The 25,258-nt window shown below is 50.9% G+C and overlaps 1 protein-coding gene and 1 non-coding gene across 2 annotated transcripts in view; one reads left to right on the top strand and one right to left on the bottom strand.

The window, feature by feature from the left end:
- SLC2A1 (solute carrier family 2 member 1) overlaps nucleotides 1-22,124 on the top strand; it is a 34,496-nt gene extending 12,372 nt beyond the window's left edge. The window contains exons 2-10 of the mRNA XM_053577343.1: nucleotides 3,367-3,462; nucleotides 16,242-16,402; nucleotides 16,548-16,788; nucleotides 17,325-17,487; nucleotides 17,580-17,767; nucleotides 18,051-18,155; nucleotides 18,738-18,839; nucleotides 20,480-20,683; nucleotides 21,061-22,124. Of these exons, the coding sequence (XP_053433318.1) occupies nucleotides 3,367-3,462; nucleotides 16,242-16,402; nucleotides 16,548-16,788; nucleotides 17,325-17,487; nucleotides 17,580-17,767; nucleotides 18,051-18,155; nucleotides 18,738-18,839; nucleotides 20,480-20,683; nucleotides 21,061-21,261 (1,461 nt within the window). The 3' untranslated portion in view covers nucleotides 21,262-22,124. The remainder of the gene's footprint in view (nucleotides 1-3,366; nucleotides 3,463-16,241; nucleotides 16,403-16,547; nucleotides 16,789-17,324; nucleotides 17,488-17,579; nucleotides 17,768-18,050; nucleotides 18,156-18,737; nucleotides 18,840-20,479; nucleotides 20,684-21,060) is intronic.
- LOC128575736 (small nucleolar RNA U13) lies at nucleotides 19,432-19,535 on the bottom strand. The gene has a single exon (XR_008377141.1). It is a non-coding gene; the product is annotated as a small nucleolar RNA U13 (small nucleolar RNA).
- Nucleotides 22,125-25,258: the final 3,134 nt, after the last annotated feature.

Below are 25,258 nucleotides of genomic sequence, written 5' to 3'. Positions count from 1 at the left end.
AGCAGCTCCCTGTGTTTAAACCTGGGTCTGCTAATTCCCAATCCGGTTCAGCAACGATCAAGCTGGCTGTGGTGGGTGCAAGGAGGGACGGTGGGAGATGGGGGCGTGGCTATGTGACTGGCCTTTTTGCCATGTGCCTGCAGAGGAGCTGGGGCCATGCCGCTCCCCTTGCACCTAGCATCCTGTTTCTTAATCTGGCCGATCGGCCCGTTTCTTCCCCCTGCACATACTGTTCTGTCTACCTGGAACATAACCTCGCCACTGCCTTCCCACTTGGCAGGCTCCCTGCATGTCCTTCACGGTCCAACTCCAATGTCACTTCTTGAGAACCCATCTTTGATCACCCCCAGGCAAAGTCAGAAGTCTCTCCCTCCAGGGTGCCCACCATGCCTGCCTCATTCTGCCCCCTTATCATTCTACCTTTCTGGTGAAGCCCAGACTGCACTAACCATCCCACTGGACTGCAAGCCCCTTCCTTTATGTCAGAACTGGGGCCTGTTTCAGCCAGGGCAGCAGCTGGAGCATGGGTCGCTGAGTGTGTCGCTGAGTCCTAAATCAGCAGCCTGGCTGGGTGGGTGGATGTAACACGGGACATGGGTGGGCAGGTTCTCTAAAGTGCAGTTTGTCCTTTGCTCAACTCAGCAGCCCCCACTGCTCAGCAGCGTCCCCAGAATGACCTCAGAAACCCAAGACCCCTGGACCATCAGAGCTGGACTTAAATAAAACAAGCCTGTAATGGGTGGCGCCTGTGGCTCAAGGAGTAGGGCGCCGGTCCCATATGCCAGAGGTGGCGGGTTCAAACCCAGCCCCGGCCAAAAAAAAAAAAAAAACAAGCCTGTAATAACAGTACCTGCATCACACAGCCACTGCCTCGGTGTCATTCATTCTAACAGAGTAATTTTTGCCATATCCACGAAGCATCTGCATTATTTTTCACTTAACATTTTATTTAAATTGCTTTGTTCTAAGTAATATGAAACCACAGGGTTTATAAAAAGTATATTTTGAATAGGTGATCTAGTCACATGGTTCAGAGTTCAAAAAGAATGTAAAAGGACATATAATGAAGTCTTTCACCCTGCCCCCAAGTAGTGGTCCCCCAGGGTACAATGTTACCTTTCCTGTGCATTCTTTTAAATAGATGTATATGTTCTCCCCATCCCCCAATTATTTTTTGATTATTTTTTGTATTATTTTGTATACACAAGGTAGTATACAACACACACTGCTCTGAAGTTTGCCTTTTATTTAATGCTCTAATTTGGAGAATATCCCAAATGAATATAAAAAGGAGTTTTATTTTGATTTATTCCATCAAAATCATGGGTTTGCATTCCTCATTTTTTATCTATTCTTTTTTTTTTTTTTGGGCCGGGGCTGGGTTTGAACCCACCACCTCCGGCATATGGGACCAGCGCCCTACTCCTTGAGCCACAGGTGCCACCCATATCTATTCTAATATATACTAGAAAAATACAGTATATATTTTGCATATCGTAAGTATCACACTCTGGACAACCCTGGGCTAACGCGTATAACGCACCAGACAGCCCAGCACATATTGGAGTCCAACAGTCACTGTCCCTTGACACTATGCTTTCTTGGGTAAAAATGCTTAGTGCCTTACCACAGCCTCTTTTTTAATCCCAACGTCCACCCTATGAGTTAGGCTTGGCCCAGTGTATGGTGTGGGCCCATGGAGGGGTGGGGCAGATTGTCAGGTGCTCCATGCCCACTCAGAACCAACAGACCTGGGGCTGAAGCTCCCCAGAAAGTTGAAAGAAGGGAAACTTTCTGGGCATGCTGGGGGGAAGGTCTTTTAAATTGGGCGATAAAGGATAGGATTTAGAAGTAATGCAAACCCTCTTGGCACAAGGAAAGCCCCAGCATATAGAATGAATGTCCAGAGGCTGGCCAAGGAGCAGTAAACAGACCCGCAGAAAGGAGGGACCCAGCGTTGTGACGTGTGGCTTCTAGAGAATGAAAAGACCATACCAGGAATTTGGTTAACAGCAATGCACAATGCTATCCATGGTGATTTTGAAGTCAGGGCTGGTTCTGGCTTCCACTTTCTGGGTAGAGAAAGGGACCCACGGCAAGGACGAGGGCAAGCTGAGACTTCTCTCCCCCCTGGTTTTAGTGCCCAGCCTGGTGTGGTGCATGCAGTGAATGCTAGCTGTCTCTTGGTGTGCCCTGGCTCCATTCTGCCACGGCCATTTCAGGGCCTGTCTGGTGTCTTATTTCTTTTTTTTTTTTTTTTTTTTTAATTTGGCCGGGGCTGGGTTTGAACCCGCCACCTCCGGCATATGGGACCGGCGCCCTACCCGCTGAGCCACAGGCGCCGCCCTGGTGTCTTATTTCTTATCTTCTTCATTTTAAAAGCTGCAAAGAGTCCAGCAAGGAGGACACCTGGCTGGCCTCTCACTCATCTGTGGGTAAGCAGGGCCCTCAGCTACTGGCCACTTCCCTCTGCTGCTTCATGCCTTTGGCCTTGGAAGGATAGAAGCAAAGCAACCTTTTTCACCCCAGCCCCTTTACCCGTTGGACACATCTTGGCCCAACACTCTTACTCACCTTGTGTCCGGTACTTTTCCAAACCACATTCCTGCCTGGTATGTCATCTGTGTCCAAATAACCTTGGGAAAATCATGGCCTGAGGATCATTGCCATGAGGAGCACTGGGTCAGGAGTCCAGAGCCCTGAGTTCCAGCCATGGCTCTACTGCAGATCCCTGAGTGAACCAGAAACTGGCTCTCCCTTTCAGGGCTCAGTCCCTGCCCTGTGAACAGCGGGAAGGGGAGGGCAAGGTAGGACCACATGTCCAATGCTGACAAGTACGACTATTCCCATTTTGCAGACTAGCAAATAGAGGATGGGGGAAGAGTGATGCAAGAGTGACAGAGCCTGCTGGAATTCACATAGCAACAGGCAGATATGTTAGAATCAGAATCCTGCACCTTCTGCTCCAAAACCAGGGCATTTCCCCCCACTATGCTGCTCTTGCCACATCATTTGACCCCTTTTGCCTAGAAGGGTTGGGTCCTGGGCCTTCTGGAGCCCAGGGATGGCTCCAGCAGGGTAATGAGACCCCAGAGAATTCAAGGTCTCTCCCCCCCACCCCAAGCCTGGCTACAGAGAGAGAAGACCCTAATTCCCCTCTATTCCCAGGAAAAGTTCTGGCCAGCCCAGTGTCTAGAAGTTAGCTGGGCTGGTTTGGGCACCTAAGGTCAGGAAGTAGCCCAATTTCCTGGTGTAGTGCCAGAAGCCAGGCAAGATATCTGAACATAGGAACTTGCCAGCCTAGCCCTGCCCTGTAGTAACCTGGGCCCAGACACGCCTATGACAGTGTGGTGTGTTTCTTTGCAGAAGCTGACCGGTCGCCTCATGCTGGCTGTGGGAGGGGCAGTGCTTGGCTCCCTGCAGTTTGGCTACAACACTGGAGTCATCAATGCCCCCCAGAAGGTAAGTACGGCGCCATCCTTGGCTTACGGACACCAACTTGCTCTGCTGCACACTGCACACGCCCACAGGCTCACACTGCCACCTGGGTGTCAGAGTCACTTACGTTAACTCACTGTCTACCTCCCCAGCTGATTACATGGCCAGACCATATCAGAGACTCTGGGCTTTGGCCTTGGAATCTCAGGGCTGCAGAATTCTAGAATTTCAGGGCCCACAGAATCCTGGGGTCTTTATAGGGCCTCTTGACCAACTTCCCACTCAACACAGACATTCATAATAATCAGAGCAATGCCTAGTATAATGAGGCTGCATTTCTATGGCACTCTGTGGCTGCAGCACTATCAGGCAGGCAGTTGACAGTCACCACCCCCAGCCTGCATAATCTACCAACCACCTGCCCCCAGGGGTTCTCAAACCTGTGACCCCACCCCTCAAGTAGTACACATCCGGATAAGGCACCTATATCCAACTCTCTCCCCCTGGAGGCCCTGTGCTAGTCAAAGTGAAAATGGTGTCTTGCCCCAAGGAACCACAGGGGGTAGAGGTCTGAGCTAACTTCCTTCTCCCCACCGTGCATCCCAGATCTGTCCTCATTTATTTGGACTAGAAGGGGCCCAAGCCATGCCCTCCAGCCCCACCTACTTGGTTTTGTGAGGAAAGAAGAAGAAAAGGGGATGGGGACAGCAACAGAAGAGGAAACTGGCAGAGCCCTTCCTCTATACTAGGCATTTTGCATGTGTTTATGAGGTTGGGCAGCAATTTCTATAATATGCACCTGGAAACTGAGACCCAACCACATAAAATGACCAATAGGTCCACGGTCATATAGCTACTGAACAGTGGAAAGCCTAGCGGTGTTGTTTCCACAACCTCAGGCTGTCTTCCTTACCTATTAGCTAATCTGTTTAAAAATCTGTACCTTTCCAGGGAGAATAGACTAAGCATGGGCAGCCCTCTTGTCAGGACCACATTCATTGTCCAGACAGGTGAGGCTTGAAAGTGAGTGTGGCTGGCTTCCAGGGATCAGGAAGGAGCTGGGTAGTGTCTGGAATCAGAGCTTGGCTTCTTCCAAACCCACAGAGAATGGTTGTGGGGGCCACACCCAACACTGACGAGCAGGTCACCAGGAAGGCTTGGCCTGCTGAGTCATGCTCAGCTGCAGCGGAGGTGACCAGACTTTTCCAAGCTCGCCTGACATGGCAACCGCGGGCCCATGCTTGGAACAACCCCAAGCCCTGCTTTGCTAAGCACCCTGGACAGCCTTTGCCAAACAAAGAGTGTACTTTGGAGCTGGTTTCCTTTAGGAATCCTTACAGGTGGAAAGTCTGCAAGATGGACTGGGAGGAACCAGGGAGGGTGAGCGCTCCACCTTGGTTGCATATTGGGATGCCCTGGACCCCTCAGATTCTGATTTAATTGGTCTGGGATGCTGTTTGGACAGTGAATTTATTTTTTTTTTTCTTTTTCTTTCTTTCTTTCTTTTTTTGGGGGGTTGTTGTAGTTGTTTTTTTTTTATTTTTTTTGGCCAGGGCCAAGTTTGAACCCGCCACCTCCAGCATATGGGGCCAGCGCCCTACTCCTTGAGCCATAGGCACTAACCTGGACATTGAATTTAAAAGCTTCCCAACTAAGTCTAATGTGCAGCCAACGCTGAGAGCTACTGGAGTTAGTGACATCTCAACTATAATCGCTAGTGAGTTCATGACAAAACTAGGACCCTAAGGTCAGGATAAAGGAGAAGTTTTCCAGAAACAGAAACAGAACAGGCTTCGGATCAGCAGGGGGCCTGCAAAGGTGGGAGGGAAATGCTCAGAGGACAGAAAGCCTGGAAGGTGCCACAGGGTGAATAGTTTGGTGTGTCACTAGGTAAATGGGAGTGGAGGGAAAGCTGGGGAGCCCAGCAAGGTAAGTTAGCACCGGACCACAAAGGGCCTTGAGGGCGTGATGTGGCGCAATCAGAAGGGGCATGTGGGCACCAGCATGCAGGCGGAGCTAGGGAGTGTGGACTTCAACATGAGCACTCTAGGGCCCCACAGAAGAGGAAAGGCATATTGAGACTTGCATTTTAGAAAAATGATTCATGCATCTGGTACTGTGGGTTGGATCTGAGAATGTGAGACTAGAGACAGGGAACCAGTGAGAAAACTGCTGTTACACTAGTGATATAAAAACAAACCCTCGGTGCCTGTGGCTCAAAGGGGTAAGGCTCCTGCCCCATATGCCGGAGGTGGCGGGTTCAAACCCAGCCCCGGCCAAAAAAAAAAAAAAAAACCCCTCAGCTGGGAGTGGTGGCTTACACCTATAATCCTAGCACTCTGGGAGGCTAGGAGCATTGCTTGAGCTCAAGAGTTTGAGACCAGCCTGAGCAAGAGCGAGACCCCATCTCTACTAAAAGTAGAAAAATTAGCTGGGAGTTTGTGACAGATGCCTGTAGTACCAGCTATTCCGGAGGCTGAGACAGGAGGATCGCTTGAGCCCAAGATTTGAGGTTGCAGTGAACTAGCCTGGGTGACAGAGCATGACCCTGTCTCCAAAAAGAGAAGGAAAAAATAAATTAGTCAGGCATGGTGGTATACACCTGTAGTCTCAGCACTTTGGAAGGCTGAGGCAGGAGGATCACTGGAGCCCAGGAGTTGAACTTGCAGCAAGCCATAATGATTCCATTGCACTATACCCTGGGTGACAGAACAAGATTCTCAAACAAACAAACAAACAAAATGCTTAGACAGAAAAACGGACAGGATTTTGTCATCAGTCAGTTCAGTATGAGAACAAAAAAGAGGGGTTTAAACCTAGGTTTCTAGCATGGGTGATGGATGGCATTGAGCAGATAGGTAGCTGTAAGATGTGCAGGAATTGAGGTTGGGTGACACAGCTAGCAGTGTACATATGGGTGTGTTTCTTAGACCCAGGCTGGAGAAAATTCAAGAGTAGGTCACTCACTGGCATCCAAACAGGAGTAGAGGGAAATCTCAGAAGAAAATTAAAGATCAAGCCCCCAGAAAACATTCCCACTGATATAAGAGGAATCTAGGTAGAAAAAGAAGAGCTGGTATCTCTAAAGCCAGGAGATAAAAACCTCACAAGATGGAAGGAGAATGGAAGCTCTGGAAGAGCCAGGGTATTTGATTCCTGTACTGCTGTATTCCTAGTGCCTAGAACGGTGTCTGTTTTATAGTAACTGGCACTAAGCCAGTGGTTAGTTGATGAACAAAGTGCAGGAATGTTGTCAGGTGTCCCAGGGGCTGCACTGAATGAATGCCCTCCACACAGAGTGGATGGCGGCCTTGCAGCCACTAAGACTGGTGTGGTGCAGGCAGAAGCTTTACTGCTGAGTTGTAGTGAGAGGCAGCTGGGGAAGCAAGGAGACACTCCTTCCAAGGACCTTGGTGGAGAACGGAGAAGAAGTCAGGGGATCTAGGAGGGTTGTGTGGCTAGTAGTTTTTTTAAATGAAGACTTTTTTTTTTTTGAGACAGAGCCTCAAGCTGTTGCCCTTAGCAGAGTGCTGTGGCATCACAGCTCACAGCAACCTCCAACTCCTGGGCTCAAGCGATTCTCTTGCCTCTGCCTCCCAAGTATCTGGGACTACAGGTGCCCACCACAACGCCTGGCTATTTTTTAGTTGCAGCCGTCATTGTTGTTTGGCGAGCCCAGGCTGGATTCGAACCCACCAGCTCAGGTGTATGTGGCTGGTGCCTTAGCTGCTTGAGCCACAGGCACCCAGCCTAAATGAAAGACTTTATTTTTAAACATGTTGGGAGGAATTAGCCCAGGAGCAAAAGGTGTAGATAAGGAATTAGGGGTAGGTCTTCCAGGCAGGTGGTGTTGGAGCAGGAGGGAGGGGCTGCCTTTGGCCTGGAGGGACTAAGAGACTCCTGAAGATTTGAGGCCTCTTATCTAATCAGAAATAGGCAAGAGGTTAGAATTGTGGCAGAACCACTGACCAGGGCATCACACCAGGGCCACTGGGCAGCACGAAGGGCCCGGCAAAGGCTGTAAACTGCATTTATAGGAGCATTTGTGGGCACCTGTCCAAAGGTCTTTTCAGAAACCAGCCTCTGCAGACCAAAGCTAGAGAGGTGAGTGGCCAGAATGGATAGCACATGCTGCAATCTAGCAGTGTTTCCGGGGCAAGCACTCAGGCACTCAGTCTGTTTACTTTTGCACTTACAAACACTTCTCACAAGCCTGGCTATAGCTTTTCCAACCAGGAGCAGATTAGAAATGATAAATTTAACATGTAAAGAGAGGAAAGAAGGGCTCGAGAATAAAAATGCAAGTGCAGCTCAGAGCCAGCGTGTAATAACAGAACAAAGCAACCACAGGGTGCAGGGTAGGTGCTGAAGGCATTTCCTAGGATGGCACTGGGCATTCAGCCAACATGTTCACCCAGGGCACCCAGCCTGTGCCACACACGGACCTAGTCAGTATAAGGAAAGGAGGAGAGGTCCTCCTGGTCCTCAGGAAGGTGCCTCTGACTTGGTCTAAGCTGGGCTCTGTCCCTGCTGTCAAGGACTCACCCTCCAGAGGGGTGGGAGAGACCCTGGGATCACTCTGGGAATGCCTCGGTATAATTAATGGGGCTTCAAGGTTCTGTGCGAGCAAATAGGGAACCACTAATGGTAGGGTGGGGGTGATGGGAGAGATTGTAAGAGTTTGGACAAGGATGTGGCAGCTGAGCTAGACCTTGAGGAGTGAGGTGGCCTCATGGGGAGGGAGATGTCCAGGCATTGGGAACAGCTTGCCCCAAGATGCGATGGCCTGCAGTGTTCTTCTAATGCAGTTGCCAACTGCCTTCCCTGGATACATCAACTTCCCCGCCTTTTGGGGAGAACTTCTCTTAGAACAGAGCACTAGGTTGCCTAGAGACTTTGTTCCATGAACAATAGGGATGCCAGTTCCGCTGTTAATTACCAGATGTAAATTTTCTTCCATAAAACAGGCCCCAAAGGGCTTCCTCCTGGAAGTGGTTAATCTTAATATTATCTTAAATGGTTTACAGAGCACCTCCCCATAAATTATCTCCGCAAGGCAGCCCTACTAAGGCAGGTGGAGCTGAGATTACCTTCCCCCTCTCATAAATGAGAAAACTGAAGCTAGGTGAGGTCATTTGGAAAGCAAGGCTGAGCTAGAGTTGGGCTCCAGGCCTTGCGCCTCCCTCACCTTATGTGCCAACCCTGCCCCACACTGTGAGCCGTGATGACCTCCCTCTCCCCAGCAGAGGAGAAGAGGCCAGCCACAGAGGGAGGAAATGAATAAACAAGGGCATCCTGACCGCCATACTGGGCTCGCTGAGCACTACCTCTCCCATCCTCAGATGGCTAAGCTGCCAACAGAGATGACTAATGGCCATTGAGAAACCATGAAGTCCTGGTCAAGGGACAGTGTCAGGCATGTCTGAGAATAAGGAATGCTCAGGACCCAGAGAATTTGGGCTTGAAGGGGCTCGATGGCCCATTGGCTCAACTCCTCCTTGTTTGCCAAAGGAGGAATCTTGTCTGCAGAGAAGGTGACGACGTCTGCCCAAGACAACCCAGCTGAGTGAGCAAAAGAACTGAAAGGGGCTGGAGGCACGACCCACCTGCCAACCCAAGCCCTCTTTCCCCTTGGCTGAACTGGGCTCCAGGATCCAGGCAGCCTTTCCTTATCTCTCTTACATCCAAAGAGTTCTGGGTCCCCTCTCCGTTTTGTTCATCACCACTACCACAAAACTTCACATCTTACTCTCTGCGTGCCAGGCAGGCATTGTTACGCTTGCTCTAGAAATAGTAATTCAGTTATTCCTCATAAGAACCCCATTAGGCAGACACCATATCCCTGTTTTATAAGAAGCTGGGACACAGATTTTAAGCAGTTAAGCCAAGGACACACCGTGAGTAAATGCCAAAACTAGGATTTGAATCCAGGGAGTGTGGCTTCAGTCTGTACCTTCAACCACTGTGGAAGATGAGCACAGTCAGAGATGAGTGCCGAGACACCTTTTCACACACCTACAGCTGCCACCTAGCCAGCCCCTTGCCACCCTGTTTCCCAGAGGGGCCACTTGGCAATACCCTGTTTTTCTATGGCCCATCTTCAGAGCTGAGTCAAGCTCAGTCACGTACAGACATCTCAACAGTTTCCCACATGCAGTTGCACAATCTCTTGCACCATCACACCCTGTCACAGTCACATCATCCCTAAACCCCTTGGATGGATTCATAGATTGTTAGTCAATGATTGTCAGCTCTGCCTCCAGCCCTGTGCTGGGCACCAGGAACACAGATGAGTCAGAAAGTCTCCAGCTGAAGTTCAGTGGAGAGGGAGCGTACAGTGCCTCATGTCTGCTGAAGAGCAGTGATGGAAATGTGGGCAGGCACAGTGGGAGCAGAGGAAGAGGAGGGAGAAGGTACTTGGCCCACAGAGCAGGGTTTGTCCACCTCGGCACAGCTGACACTTTTACCAGATAATTCTTTGTTGTCCTGTGCATCGGAGGATGTTTACCAGCATCCTTGGCTTCTACCCACTAGATGCCAGTGGCCAGTGTGGAAGCCCAAAATATCTTTGGATATTGGCAGATGCCCCCTGGGGGGCCTAAATTGCCTCTGTTTGAGAACCACTGCAATAGAGAGGTGGGTGGTTATCAGGAGGAAGGCTTTCCAGAGGAGCAAAGCTGTGGGGTGTCCAGGCCCTGTGGGGGAGTCGCTGTGTCTGCCAGAGGAAGGGCACATGAGTCACAGTGTGGGTGGAGAAGTCACTTCATCCCAAGGGCCAAGAAGGCTTTGGACGTTGCTGCCACTGTGAGATGAAGATCCCTCTGTCTGCAGGGAGACCCTCACGGGAGGGCACCAGTGAAGAGGCCTGTCCTGGCCTTGGTTTGGAGGCCAGCCATGTCAGAACTCTTCCGGAGAGGCAGCCTGGGTGGTCTGATCTTCTACCATGGTGCTGGGGCGCAGCTTCTAGTTCCAACCTGTGCTTCTTCCCCCAGGCCCCAGAGAGAGGCCTCAGGGGACCCCGTGGTCAGGGCCGTCTGTTCAGCACCACCTGGAGCATCTGGCTCTGATCTCCCAGTTGACTCTGGGGTGTGGCTGAGAGTTGCAGTGGAGAAACGAGCTCAGGCACTGAGAGCTGGGGGGCAGCACAGGGGTCAAGGCCAGGCTGAGGCACTAAGCTGGACAGCTGCCCTTTCCTCCTAACTGGAGCTAGAAACCTGGCTGGCTGTATAACCCCTTTATCCCCATGTAGCATAGAGGAGAGGAGAGGAAGGGTTGAGAGGGAGCTTTAAATCTCTGGTCTGACCCAGGGGTGTTCTGGAAGACCCAAGCCTCCTGGCACAGGGAAGAAAGATGAGACAAGCCAGAGGTTCCAAATAGATACCCTGTTTCCCAGAGGGGCCACTTGGCAATAGCCTGTTTTTCTATGGCCCATGAACTAAGAATGGCTTTTACATTTCATTATTATTATTATTATTGTTTGGGATTCATTGAGGATACCAAGAATTAGTTTACACTGATTGCATTTGTTAAAGTCCCTCTTAAAATTGTATCCCACCCCCAAGAGGTGTGCCATACACCATGAGGCTTTTACATTTTTATTTTTATTTATTTATTTTTTAGAGACAGAGTCTTACTCTGTAGCACACCCTTGGCAGAGTGCTGTAGAGTCACAGCTCACAGCAACCTCCAGCTCTTGGGCTTAGGTGATTCTCTTGCTTCAGCTCCCGAGTAGCTAGGACTACAGGCATCCGCCACAATGTCCAGCTATTTTTTTGTTGCAGTTTGGCCGGGAATGGGTTTGAACCCACCACCCTCGGTATATGGGGCTAGCACGCTACTCACTGAGGCACAGGTGCTGCCCTGCTTTTGAATTTTTAAATGGTTAGGGAAATAGAATAAAATTAAATAACAGAGGCCATATATGGCCCAGAGAATCTACCTACTATGTTCTATCTAGCCTTTTATGTAAAACATGTACCAGTTACTTTGACTTACATGCTCCCCATGAATGGGGAACTCACCACGTGTGCAGTGGGCAAACTCAACCTCCCAAGTCTAGAAAGCACTTCCTTCCCCTTAGCTGAAGTCTGGCCCTCTCTCTCTGGCCTACAAACCTGCTGGGTCCTTCTGCAGGGGATAGCCAGGCAGGTCCTGAAGACAGAGCTTTACCCTGAGACATGTCTCTACCTTCTACTCTTCATATTCCATCAGGTAATCAGCTTTGTCTTCTGGCAAATTGAAAATGGCAAACCCTGCCCCTAATGCTCCTCTGAAGGTGGTGGCTTCTCTCCTTGAGAGAACAACAGTGGTGATAGTAACAGCTTTTCCATGTGCCAGGCGGCATGCTCTGCCTCATGGCCCTGTACAGAGAGGAGGCAGACACAGAGTCCTCCCATACAGTTGCCTGGGCCTGGCAGGGAGCTGCTGGGGATTCCCAAAGTGTCCTGACACATGTGCAGCCTGCCACCTCACCCCAGGAGAGCTAGTTGGTGAGGAATAGCTTTGGAAGGGGAGCCATCCAATCTAAGAGGTCTTGGCTGCCCAGTGTCTCCCTGCCTCTCCAGGCTGGCCTCCCTCTGGGGGTGCCCCCCATCAGTGAGCAGCCTAGACAGAGATCTCTAATAGCCCCTTGGCTCTACCAGGCTGATGCCATGGCAGTCCCCCGTGGAAATGACCAGGGCCTCCCTTCTTCCCCAGCTTGCATGCACTCGCCCAGACCCAGCAGCAGCTGGGCGAAGAGGCTGTGAATGGGAGGAGGTGGGTGGAGCAGAGAGGGCAGGCAGGCAGCTGAGTTAATGCAATTAACCGTCATTCTGAGGGGTCGTTTATTGTGGGAAATTGGTTTGGCTTTGGTAGATGACGGGAAGAGTCAGGAGTAGGATCCAGGTGACACCCAGGGCAGGTGCTATTTGGGTAGAGAATTAGAACAGATTTGGTGGTGGTGGTGTGTGTGTGTGTGTGTGTGGGGGGGGTGATGGCAGAATCAAGTATAACTCTCAGCCCTGGGGTGGGCAGTGAGGTGGGAACATTCAGCACAGGCATGTCCCAAGGCCGCACCTAAAAACAGGAGCCAGGGCTGAGGAGGCTGCTAGTACCTGTGGATCCTGTTGGGGAGCGACAAGTAGGCTTTTCTTCCTGGAAGGGCACCCAGACAGATGCTGCTAGTGTGGATGCTGGGGGCAGTGACTGGGTGGAGATTGACCTCAGAACTTTTCCCCATGTAGAGGTCATCTGATTCTCCAGGGATACCGATCTCCTTTTCTGGGCAAAGGGCCAGCTTGTAGCCCCATGTGGACCCCACTCCCCTGGGAGGAGAGGACACAGAGCTCTCAAATCAGCAACAGGAATGGAAAACTAGGCATAGCTTCTTCCCAGAACTGTCAAGCACAGATTAAGAAGCAGAAGCCCATTACCCAGCCTTGACTTGGCCAAGAAGTGCTGCTGGGGGGTTGAGAGGACAGGCTTGGGGCCAAGGTTAAAGCAGAGGAGGCTGGCTGCTCACCCTCCCCTGTCCTGTAAAGTGGGCCCAGGAGCCACAGAGGAGCCAGGCCTGGACAGGGCTGGGGCCTTGACTATGTCACCAACTAAGGGCAGGGCTCTGATAACCTCATTTACACAAGGTCCTTTTATCAGCTGCCTTAGCCTTCTAAGAAGAGAGTTAAAGATATGAGCTGCCAAAGCAGAAACCTTCATGTCATATCCTTGAGTTCATTTAAGTAGTTTAAGCTCTTACTCAGCAACTATGTACTCTTTCTTTGTACACAATTCAAACAAGTTCCATTAGCTGGCTTCTTAGCAAATTTGAAGAGGGGTATGGAGAGTTATAGGAGACTGTCTGGTGAACCACAGAGGACTGGGGGAAGATCCTGGGAATTATGAAATGCAGAAATTATAAGCCATCATGAATCAATCAGTACAGGGACAATCACTCTTTAGAGTGCCCCTTTAGAGAGCCCCCAAGACACTATTGCCCCAGAGCCCTGCTTATAAGTCTAGTTGCTCAGGGCAGCAAAGTAAAATCTTTCCAGATTTCTATCATGATGATTGGTCAGGAAAGGTTGGACCCTCAAAGGGACAAGTGTCATTTATCTGGGCATTTCCCTTATCCAGAACAGCTTGTTCTCTGTGAAGCCTGATAAATGGGGCATTACTGTTCCCAGCCACTCCTCCTCTGGGGTTGGTTTTGTCCCTTGAAGAGCACAAGTACTTTGTTTTGTTTTGTTAAAATTTGCCTTCTCTCTGCCCCCAGCAGAATAAAGGGGTTCTAGAAGGAGAGCCCAAGACTCTTTATTCAATGATTCTTCCAGGTATCTCTGGCACTGGGACAGGCCCTGGTGTGAATCAACTTAGGTCCCTGCCCTCAGCGAAGACAAATTCCTACGAGTCAGGGAAACCTTCTAGCTGGATCTCCAAAGGTCTCAGCAGTGAGTCAAGGTGTGCCTTCCAGGCAGGAGTAACAGCATCTCAGAAATGGAATATTAATAACTTGCCCTTGGTCACACTAGAAATAAGGAGTAGAGCTGGGATCTGAATCTGGTTGTGTCCAGATTCAGAGCACAGGTTACTAATCAGTGCACCGCTGGCCTTCCCAGGACAGACAGGTAGATCCTCAGAACTGCCTCTCCCTTGTCAACCTGTCCTAACCCCCTGGAGCCTGGTTTCTGTCAGGTGACTCCAGACTTGGGAGAGGTTATGGCATGGCAAGAAAAAAGATGGTTAAAGGCCAAGGGGCCACAACAACTGGAAGTAAAGCACCAAGGGACAGGTCCATTGGACTCTGTAGATATTTCTGGGACTGTGGGCTTTCCCGTTTGGCAAATGTGGCCATCCACACTCTCCTCTTGCGCTAGAACTCTGGTTTGGGGAAGGGTAGGGAGGACTAAGAGCAGTGATGGCAAAGGCTGAAGAGACTGCCCACTGCTGTGTGTGTGCGAATTTGCGGTGTACACCTGGGAGAGTCTCTGGGTTGGGGTCACATGGAATGGAATTTGAACTACAAGTGGTGAGGGTGGAGGGGCATGCAGTTCTGTGAGTGGCTGAAGCCAGGAGTATTCAGGTTATCTGAGCATGGGTCTGTATGTTATGGTATGTGTATACAGGAAGCTATTTCTGGGTAGTTGGGCTTGTGCCTAGCTACACATGTGGCTGGGTGGGTCTAGCCAGTTCCGTGGCATTGGGTGTGTGTCTGTGTTGCCTGAGAGTGTGCTGAGTGTCCTTAGGCAGAACCGGTGCTACCCACCTGCCACATCCTTGGGAACAGGCCAGGCCTTTTCTTGGGGTGGGGGGCAGGACTAGCGGGCAGGCCGTACTGGGACAGGTGTCTCCAGTTCCTGGAACTGCTTTCTTGTCCAGAGCCTTTCCCCTTATCTCCCATCTGGGCCTTAGGAGAGGGGAAGAGCCAGGGTCCTTCAAAGTGGTGCTCCCAGGCTAGAGCCTGGGGACAGAAAGCAACAGCAGGAGTCTTATGTCTTGAGAACACTTCTGAAGCGTGGTGTGTGCATTGAGTTTGCACCTTGAGTGCAAAGTCAGGGAGTCTGCACTTCCTGGAGGACAGAACCTGTTCATCCAGCCCTGCTTCCTCCCCAGCAGGGTTGTGGGGGGAGAGTGGCTTGGACTTGGCAGAGCTGGGGCCCACCTGGCGCCTTGGGGCAAAGTAAGAAGAGAAAATGGGCAGGTGGAAAGAAGTCTTTTCTCTCTGTACCTGTCTCTGCTCTGTGCCTGAACTTCCACTGTTGGTTACCTATCAGTATCCCCAGCAAGTCGTGTATAGCCTGTGAAACCATGGGAAGTAGAAGAGCCAGTGCAGCTCTCAGCGGGAAGCCCAACCCTTTTTTTCTTACCTGGGGAAACAGACCTGATAAAAGGGATGGGTCATGGCTGAAGAACATTATCAGGCATAGTGCTACTCTGGGAAGCCCAGGCAGGAAAATTGCTTAATGCCAGAAGTTCAAGACCAGCCTAGACAACACAGCGAGATCCCATCACTACAAAAAATAGAAAAAAAATTAGCTGGTTTGAGATTGCTTGTGCCTGTAGTCCCAGCTACTTGTAAGCCTAAGGCTGAAGGATCACTTGAGCCACGAGTTCAAGGTTGCACTGAGCTATCACCTACCCTCACACCACTGCACTCTAGCCTGAGTGACAAAGTGAAATTTCATCTTTTTTTTTTTTTTTTTTTTTAGTTGAGACAGAGTCTCACTTTGTTACCCCCAGTAGAATGCCGTGGCATCACAGCTCGCAGCAACCTCAAACTCCGGGCTTAAGTGATTCTCTTGCCTCAGCCTCCCAAGTAGCTGGGACTACAGGTGCCCAACACAACACCTGGCTATATTTTAGAGACAGGGTCTTGCTCTTGCTCAGGCTGGTCTTGAACTGCAAAGCTCAAGCAGTCCATCCACCTTGGCCTCCCAAATGCTGGGATTATAGGCATGAGCCACTACGCCCGGCCTGAAACCTCCAGCTGTTAGGCTTAGGCAATTCTTTTGCCTCAACCTCCCGAGTAGCTGGGACTACGGTGCCTGCCACAACACCCAGCTTTTTTTTGTTGCAGTTTGTCTGGGGCCGGGTTCAAACCCGCCACCCTCAGTATACAGGGCCAGCGCCCTACTCACTGAGCCACAGGCACCGCCCTGAAACTCCATCACTTAAAAAAAAAAAAAAAGAAAGAAGAACATACAGTGAGTCTCTGGCAGAGCCAGGAGCCCCAGACCATCTCCAGCAAAAGGGCTATCTCTGAATGAGGGGTGAAGGAGAAAAGGAGGATGTCCTGGGGGCTGCCCACCCACATTGCTTCTCCCCTGCAGGTGATCGAGGAGTTCTACAACCAGACATGGATCCACCGATACGGGGAGAAGATACTGCCTACCACACTCACCACGCTCTGGTCCCTCTCTGTGGCCATCTTCTCTGTTGGAGGCATGATCGGCTCCTTCTCTGTGGGCCTTTTTGTTAACCGTTTTGGCCGGTGAGCAGGAAGGGCTCTGGCATCGTTGTTGGCATCCTCATTGCCCAGGGCATCCCAGATGTGGGTGGGAGGTGGGGGAGACTCCCCTGCCTGCTCCAGGGTTTCACCTGTGAGGCACCCACCTGACCCTCCACCTCTCCCTCAGGCGGAACTCGATGCTGATGATGAACCTGCTGGCCTTCCTGTCTGCTGTGCTCATGGGCTTCTCGAAGCTTAGCAGGTCCTTTGAGATGCTGATCCTGGGCCGCTTCATCATTGGCGTGTACTGCGGCCTAACCACGGGCTTCGTACCCATGTATGTTGGGGAGGTGTCCCCCACAGCCCTTCGTGGGGCCTTGGGCACCCTGCACCAGCTGGGCATCGTTGTCGGCATCCTCATCGCGCAGGTGAGCTGCAGCCGCCCCCAGCTTCCAAGTCCTGTCCTGCAGGGCAGAGCTTCTCTGACTAGACTAGTACCCAGCTTCCACAGCCCTGTGAAGGGACAGCCCTAGATACACAGGTCCAGGAACATACTACCACCCCCAAAGCTCCTGGGCCACCACCACAGAAGAGCAAGATTTCTCCACCTTTCTTGTCCCCTTTCCTCTCATACCGGGGATCTAATCACAGGGAACTTGCTCTTCCTGCATATGCCAGCTCTCCTGTACCCCATATGGTTGTGCCTGGATGCACACTGTGCCTTCCCTGTCCCCGTCCCTGAAATCCTCCCAGAGCACTGTAGCAACCCCACTCTCTGTGCTGGACACATTCCCAGCCTTGCCTCTTACCCTCCCAGTAATGCCATGAAGTAGGTCCTGCTTCCCCACCTGACAGATGAGGAAATTGAGTTCAGAGAGGTTAGTGGAGGACCCTCCAGAGGCAGCAGGTGACACAAAGCAGGGACAGCCCCCTGAAGGATGCTCATAGCCCCCACTTCCCCCAGGTGTTTGGTCTGGACTCCATCATGGGCAACGAGGAGCTGTGGCCCCTGCTACTGAGCATCATTTTCGTCCCAGCCCTGCTCCAGTGCATCGTGCTGCCCTTCTGTCCCGAGAGCCCCCGCTTCTTGCTCATCAACCGCAACGAGGAGAACCGGGCCAAGAGTGGTACGGGCAGGGCCCTGCCCTCCTCCCTGCTGGCTGAGCCCCGGCCTGCTTCTCTCTCTGAGCCATCTCCTCCTTCCCTCCGGTCTCCCCAGTGCTGAAGAAGCTGCGTGGAACAGCTGATGTGACCCACGACCTGCAGGAGATGAAGGAGGAGGGTCGTCAGATGATGCGGGAGAAGAAGGTCACCATCCTGGAGCTGTTCCGCTCACCCGCCTACCGCCAGCCCATCCTCATTGCCGTGGTGCTACAGCTGTCCCAGCAGCTGTCGGGGATCAACGCTGTGAGTGCCCCAGCACCACCCCATTCTATGGCCCCAGCCAACCCCTGTGGTCAAGTGTGTGCTCTGAACAAATCCCAAACTTAAAACAACAAATATGACTGCTAAAGGAGAAGCTTCTCTTTAGAACCAAAACCCAAAAGATCACTGCAGTGCAGTGTCCCTCAGCCAGAGAAGTGCTTGTGCCCTCCACTCCTTCCTCACCTTGGGTCCCACACACACTGGTGCAGAGGCAGAGAAGAGCCACAGTGCCCAGCTGAGCCCCAGCATTCTCTCTGTCTGGTAGGTCTTCTATTACTCCACCAGCATCTTCGAGAAGGCAGGGGTGCAGCAGCCTGTGTATGCTACCATCGGCTCTGGCATCGTCAACACAGCCTTCACTGTTGTGTCGGTGAGTCTTTCTCTGCTGTCAGTCAGTGGCAGGGGTCGGGCCAGGGCAGAATGGCAAGATTTGCTGGGAGGCAGGCACACATCATATCTCCATATGTGCCTTCTCCCTTCATTCTTTTTTTTTTCTTTTTTTTTTTTTGTGGTTTTTGGCCGGGGCTGGGTTTGAACCCGCCACCTCCGGCATATGGAACTGGCGCCCTACTCCTTGAGCCACAGGCGCCGCCTATCCCTTCACTCTTAACAACCTGTGAGTTCCATGTCATATCACACAGCTGGCATGGGTGCTCAGAGAAATCAAATGGAAAAGGCTCGCCCAAGGTCACAGCCAGGATGCTCAGCTTTCTGGTTCTCTAGAGCCACCCCTTGCTCCCATGTACTGCCATCGGGCTCTGGGGCCAGCTCTGTATCCCTCACCCCCTATCCAGCCTCCAAGCTGGGCCCCATGGAGAAGGCAGTACCCTCTTCCCCACTGGTCTTTGCAGTGCCAAGTAGCTTTCCTGGTCGTTAGGACAAGCCTCTGGGTGGATGTGTTCAGAGGGGCACCATGCTGGGATGGTGGTACTGACTCTTTCTCTGCCCACAGCTGTTTGTGGTGGAGCGAGCTGGCCGGCGGACCCTGCATCTCATAGGCCTAGCTGGTATGGCAGGCTGTGCCGTGCTCATGACCATTGCACTGGCGCTGCTGGTGAGTTGCCAACACTCCAGGGAGCGAGGTGGGGGTGGGGAGGATCAGGGGCAGTTCTCCTGGGCTTCAAATCCCAAAGTAGGCCAGGTAGGGGCTGTATTTGTCCTGGTTCTACATGGGTCTGACTTTCTGGCTCCAGAGGTTGTCTCCTTCCATCCTATTCACATCCTGTCTTGAACTTGGTCCTCCCTGCTTGGTGGCTTCTCAACACAGAACCTCTGGCCCTAGACCCCAAACTCTCAGCTCTCCAGGAAATTGCCTTGCCCAATATTAAACCTTTCAAAGTCTATCTGCAGTCTCAATTCACCATGGTAGCAACTCTGGAAATTATTATTGTCCTCACCACAGAGGTATAGAAACCAGGCCTTGTCACCCTCAATTCCCATGACCCAGAGGTGTAGCTTAGTTATTCTCATTTTACTGGTGAGGAAAGCTAAGTCCCAGTAAGATTAGTGACATGTCAGGACAAAGAAGAAACCAGGCATTCACCTCAGGTCTACTGACTCCATGCCTATGACTGTCATCACTGTGTTAACTCTATGCCGGGCACTCATAAACACAAACATTCATTTCTTTCTTTGTTTTTTTCCCATGTCAGATGGGTAACATGTTGATGTTGTAACAGTGTTTGAGGGAGCCACATCTCACACGTGCATGTGAAGACTCATGAATCACCTTTATGAGCTAAAAAAGGACCTTTTTCTTTGTTGGCAAGGAAAGCACGACTCATCATTTTATAGGTGGACCTAGGCTTGGAAAGTCTAGCAATGCTGAGAGGTCAGGCATGTGGCAAATGATAGGCTGCAGATCTGAGATCTGAATGAAGTCCCTGTCTTTTCTACTGTGGCCTCCTCAAGGAGGATTTTTTTTTTTTCGTGTTGAAGGTAAGTTTTGTTCCCCCGCCCCAATATTTTATTATGAAAACTTCCAAATATGCATAAAATGGGAAGACTTATCCAATAAACACCCATCTACTCATCTGTCCACCAGCTAGATTCTATGAATAATATTTTAGGATAGTTGCTTCATTATACATCCATCCATCAACCTAGTGAATATTACCTTTGTAAGAGCATAAATCCAATCGTGTTTGTCCCTTCTCTTAGTTCTAGTATTGTTCATAGAATTTAGAAGGGTTTATGAAATTTCTTTAACTCCATTCTACTGCCTCCGATTCTCTAATCCCATAATTAAAAACTACTTGGGATATATGCATTCCCTCAAGGAGGATTATATCCAGAACCCTATGTCTAGTGCCTACTCTGTGCCATACCTTACAAGCCTTGTAATATGAATCCACCCTACACCACGGAATGTTCTAACATGCTCCTGCCACAAGCAAATTGCTCTGCAGCCAGACCCAGAGGACCGCAGGGCCTCTTAGCACCTCCTGCTGACAACACATTCTCTCTCTCAAGCTTGTAACCACCTTGCAGGACTTAAATCATTTTGTTCACATGAGGAGACTGAGACCTAACACAGGGTACCTAAGTATATGGCAGGTCCAGGGTCAGCCCCAGACCTGCTGCCTTCCAACCTGTAGTGCATACACAGCCTTGCTCTGTGCTGCCTGTATACTGGTTCCTCTGAGGATCCATCACAACCCAGACTGACTTTCCCCCCTCCATCAACCTTAACAGGAACGGCTTCCTTGGATGTCCTATCTTAGCATCGTGGCCATCTTCGGCTTTGTGGCCTTCTTTGAAGTGGGCCCTGGCCCCATCCCGTGGTTCATTGTGGCTGAACTCTTCAGCCAGGGTCCCCGTCCAGCTGCCATTGCAGTCGCTGGCTTCTCCAACTGGACCTCAAATTTCATTGTGGGCATGTGCTTCCAGTATGTGGAGGTGAGAACCCCCTTTGTCTTTATACTCCCCATTTCTCACCAGCATGCATGACTCCATAGTGCTGTGCAAAGTGTTCTCCCAGCATTCCCATTAGGAATCATACCAAGGGGGAAACTGAGGCTTGGAAACCCAGGTTACATGGCTGAGAATGCTAACCTCAACTCTGGGGCTTTTTTCTTAGCTTTGAATTGTGCTTCTGGAGCCTGTTGCATGCCAGGTGCAAGCACAGTCTCATTTAATGATCTTAGCATTCCTGGGTAGCCGGTGGGTATTCCCTATTTCAGATAAAAGGCCCAGACATAAAGTGACTTATCCCAAGTCCTACAGTCAGGGTCTAGGGTCATGATTCCAACTGAATGTGTCTGTGTGTCTTTCAGCAACTGTGTGGTCCCTATGTCTTCATCATCTTCACTGTTCTCCTGGTTCTGTTCTTCATCTTCACCTACTTCAAAGTTCCTGAGACTAAAGGCCGGACCTTTGATGAAATTGCTTCTGGCTTCCGGCAGGGGGGAGCCAGCCAATGTGACAAGACACCAGAGGAGCTCTTCCACCCCTTAGGGGCTGATTCCCAAGTGTGAGGTGCCCCATACCACCAGCCCAGCCTGTTCCCAGCAGCCCCGAGAAGCTCTCGGGAGCACAGGCAGCTGGATGAGACTTCCAAACTGACAGATCTCAGCCATGATGTCTAGAAGAATGGTCAGAACTTTAACAGCTCCAGGATTTTAATGAAAGCAAGGCTGTTGCTGAAATCTATCCAGACAAGCAACAGATTTTATAATTTTTTTATTACTGATTTTGTTACTATTTTTTTATCAGCCTGAGTCTCCTGTACCCACACCCAGGCTTCCCTCTGAATGGTTCAGAACCTGAGGGTGGGGACCAAGCCCTGTCCAGACAGACACTTGCCTTCTTCAACAAGCTAATCTGTGGGGCTGGACCTATGACCCAAGAATACACTAATTGAAATAAGAACTTTGAAGCTTCTACCCCAGGAGGTGGCTATGGCCACCCCTTCTGCAGGCCTGAGTCTCCTGCACAGGGGTCAGGCTCCATTAGGATTTGCCCATTCCCATCTCTTCCTACCCAACCACTCAAACTAATCTTACCTTGCCTGAGACCAGTTGGGAGCACTGGAGTGCAGGGAGGAGAGGGGAAGGGCCAGACTGGGCTGCCAGGTTCTAGTCTCCTTTGCACTGAGGGCCAGACTATCACCATGAGAGGAGGGCCTGTAGGAGGCTGAGAACTCACTGCTCAAGAAGACAAGGACACTCCTGCCCTGCTGTGTATAGATGGAAGATATTTATATATATATATATTTTGGTTGTCAATATTAAATACAGACACTAAGTTATAGCATATCTGGGCAAACCAACTTGTAAATACACCACCTCACTCCTTCTGTAACTTACCTAAACAGATATAAATGGCTGGTTTTTAGAAACATGGCTTTGAAATACTTATGGATTGAGGGTAGGAAGGTTTGGATGGGAGTGAGAAAAATAAGGGTTGCAGCCACTGCAGTGGCTCCAGACTTGGGCAGGATCTAGTCCCTTCCTAGCACCTCTGATTGGTGCCGTCAACTGCTTAAAAATGTTTGATCCCTGATGTCCAGAGGATATCTCAATTCTTTATTTTGGCATCTAAAGCATTTCTATCACATAATGCTTGATAGTGTTCAAAAAATGGTAGTTTGTGCCAACCTTGATGGCCAGGCTTAATATGCATCACTCTGAGTGTGAAGTAGGTACTGTATCTTTGACAGGCTCAAAGGTTATGTCCCTGAAGTCTCACAGCAAATATGCTAAAATCCTGCTATTAAGAATTATATGGCGGCGCCTGTGGCTCAGTGAGTACGGCGCTGGCCCCATATGCCGAGGGTGGTGGGTTCAAACCCAGCCTCGGACAAACTGCAACAACAAAAAAATAGCTGGGCGTTGTGGCGGGCGCCTGTAGTCCCAGCTGCTCTGGAGGCTGAGGCAAGAGAATCACATAAGCCCAAGAGCTGGAGGTTGCTGTGAGCCGTGTGACGCCACGGCACTCTACCGAGGGCAGTAAAGTGAGACTCTGTCTCTACAAAAAAAAAAAATATATATATATATATTAGGCTCGGTGCCTGTAGCTCAGCAGCTAGGGCGTCAGTCACATACATTGGAGCTGGCGGTTTCAAAACCAGCCTGGGCCTGCAAAACAATGACAAGTACAACCAAAAAATAGCCGGGCGTTGTAGCTGGCGCCTGTAGTCCCAGCTACTTAGGAGGCTGAGGCAAGAGAATTGCTTAAGCCCAAGAGTTTGAGTTGCTGTGAGCTATGACGCCACAGCACTCTACCGAGGGCAAGATAGTGAGACCGTCTCAAAAAAAAAAAAAAAAAGGCAGCGCCTGTGGCTCAGTGGGTAGGGCGCCAGCCTCATATACCGAGGATGGCGGGTTTGAACTACAACAAAAAAAGTAGCCAGGCGTTCTGGCGGGCGCCTGTAGTCCCAGCTTCCTGAGAGGCTGAGGCAAGAGAATCGCTTAAGCCCAAGTGTTGGAGGTTGATGTGAGCTGTGACACTACAGCACTCTACCGAGGGCGATAAAATGAGACTGTTACCGCCTCCTCCCTAAAGACATTAGCTGCTCCTCCTTGAATTTCAAGAACATTTAATCTGTTCCTTTCTTTTGGCACTGTACCCTTCCACTGTCTAGCACAAATCCAAATGTTTCCTACTAGTCTGAATTTAATGGTAAGAAGACAAATTTGGGTCACTAGCGTCCTCAGCAGTATTCAATACAGTGTCTAGTACACAGCAGGCACTCAAATACTTGATGAAACACCAAAGTAAACCTAGGGGAAGTCTGCCTTCGTAATTGGACAGGCAAAGCTATAAAATCTCCTTGACGTGAAGAGGGGCTGTAAGGAAGGGGTGAGTAGGGAAAAAGAGTACTTAGTAAATGGAACAAATGTATTATCAGGAACAAATAATCCTATGAAGACATCCATCTTCATCACGGATAAGGAAAGAGGTAGCCTGAGCCTGGGGGCAAGGCGGCTAACCAGGAAGTGCTGGAGCCAGGGTGAGAGGCAGCCTTATCTCGCGTTCTCGAAAGGCTGCTGTTGAAGAGTTAAAGTTAACTCCGTAAGCTTCACAGACGAGGGGAGCCCAAGCTCCCAACGTTGCGGTCTGGGCCCTTAATCCTATGACGCTACTTAGCGGCGGTCCCCACTGGATGGGAGAGGAAACCAACGTCCTGCGGGGTACAGGGATAGGTGGGAGCCGCACGCAGGAGGCCGGAACATAAGGACTGCAAAGCAGATAGCGCGCAGAGCTCACTTCCCGCCCGAGGGCCCAACAGCGGGCAGAGCCAGGCAGCACCCAAGGCTCCACCCCTCCGCGCCCGGCCCCTGCCCAGCTGTCTAGACCCGGGTCTGAAAAGGCGCGAGAACCCGCTTGCAGCTCCCTGCCGCCATGGAAAGGCAGCCACGCCCGAGCCCCGCCATTTCCCAAAATGTGAAGTGACGCGCAGGCGCAAGACTCCGCAGTGGCCCGGGGCGCTTGGGCGGCACAGCGCGGAATCCCCTGACGCCTTTTCTCTAGGGGCGGCGGTACCCCCCGAAGTAGATTTGGCCAAGGTTGGACCGCTACTGTCAGGGGCGATCGGGCCTCTTCTCCAGCCCTCCCAGTGGCGCTTCCAGCCCAGCCAGAGAAGCAGTACTAGGCAGACTTTGCACCAATCAGCTGCCGTGTTGGGGTGAGGGGGCGGGCCCATGCCTCCGCCCACCCCAGCCCTCCAGCCCCTGGCCGGCCTTTGGGGACCACTAGCCTGACATCCCCCTGGGGGATGCAGTTTACTCTGGGAAACGGGGACTGCGATTCGCCTAGCGCAAGATACCCTGGGGAATGTAGCTCGCCTGGATCCTTATCCCCTATAGGTGACGTCTATGGTTCCTAACGTCGGGCCTGCTCTTAGGCCGCCTTCTTTTCCCACCAGGGCTTAGGTTGCTCATTGGCAGTTTTGTGAGTGGGCTCTTTCATCTTAAGTCTTAGACTCACAATCTCCTCTCCCTGGAAGCCGTCCGGATCAGGTTCCCCGCTAGCCTCCACAGCGTCTTGTAGTTCCCCCAAACAAGGGCTCTCCAGACTGCTCAGGAATTGACTGTCCTTCCACCCAACTAGGAAGGCAACTGCTGAAGGAACAGGGCTAAGCCATTCCCTGATCTCCAGCTCTAACCACGTACTGTGGTCAGGATTATGGAATGAATGACCTAGAATTGAGACTGAAAGAAGTTCCGAAATCTGAGTTCTTCCAGTGCGGTTTCAGCAGAAAAAAAAATCTAACGATTTGGGAAGTAAATTTAAAAATAGGGAAATAATATTCATACTTTGTCCCAACTACGTTTTAATGCCCCTTATTCATTCTATAATTTTTATTTCTTAAGCTTCCTAAAAACATGCCCCCTTTGTCCATTGCAATTGCTGGCCCTGGCCTTAATCACTCAGCATCTTTCCCGAAATAACTGCAACAGCCTTGTCACTGTTCTCTCTGCTTCCTGTCTCTTGCACCTTGTTCTCCACACTACAATCTTGGTGATTATT

Source organism: Nycticebus coucang, chromosome 22 (assembly GCF_027406575.1).
Source record: "Nycticebus coucang isolate mNycCou1 chromosome 22, mNycCou1.pri, whole genome shotgun sequence".
In the NCBI taxonomy this organism is placed as follows: Eukaryota; Metazoa; Chordata; class Mammalia; order Primates; family Lorisidae; genus Nycticebus; species Nycticebus coucang.
Note: the sequence above shows the minus strand (reverse complement) of the source record. Positions and strands in the feature narration are given on the sequence as shown.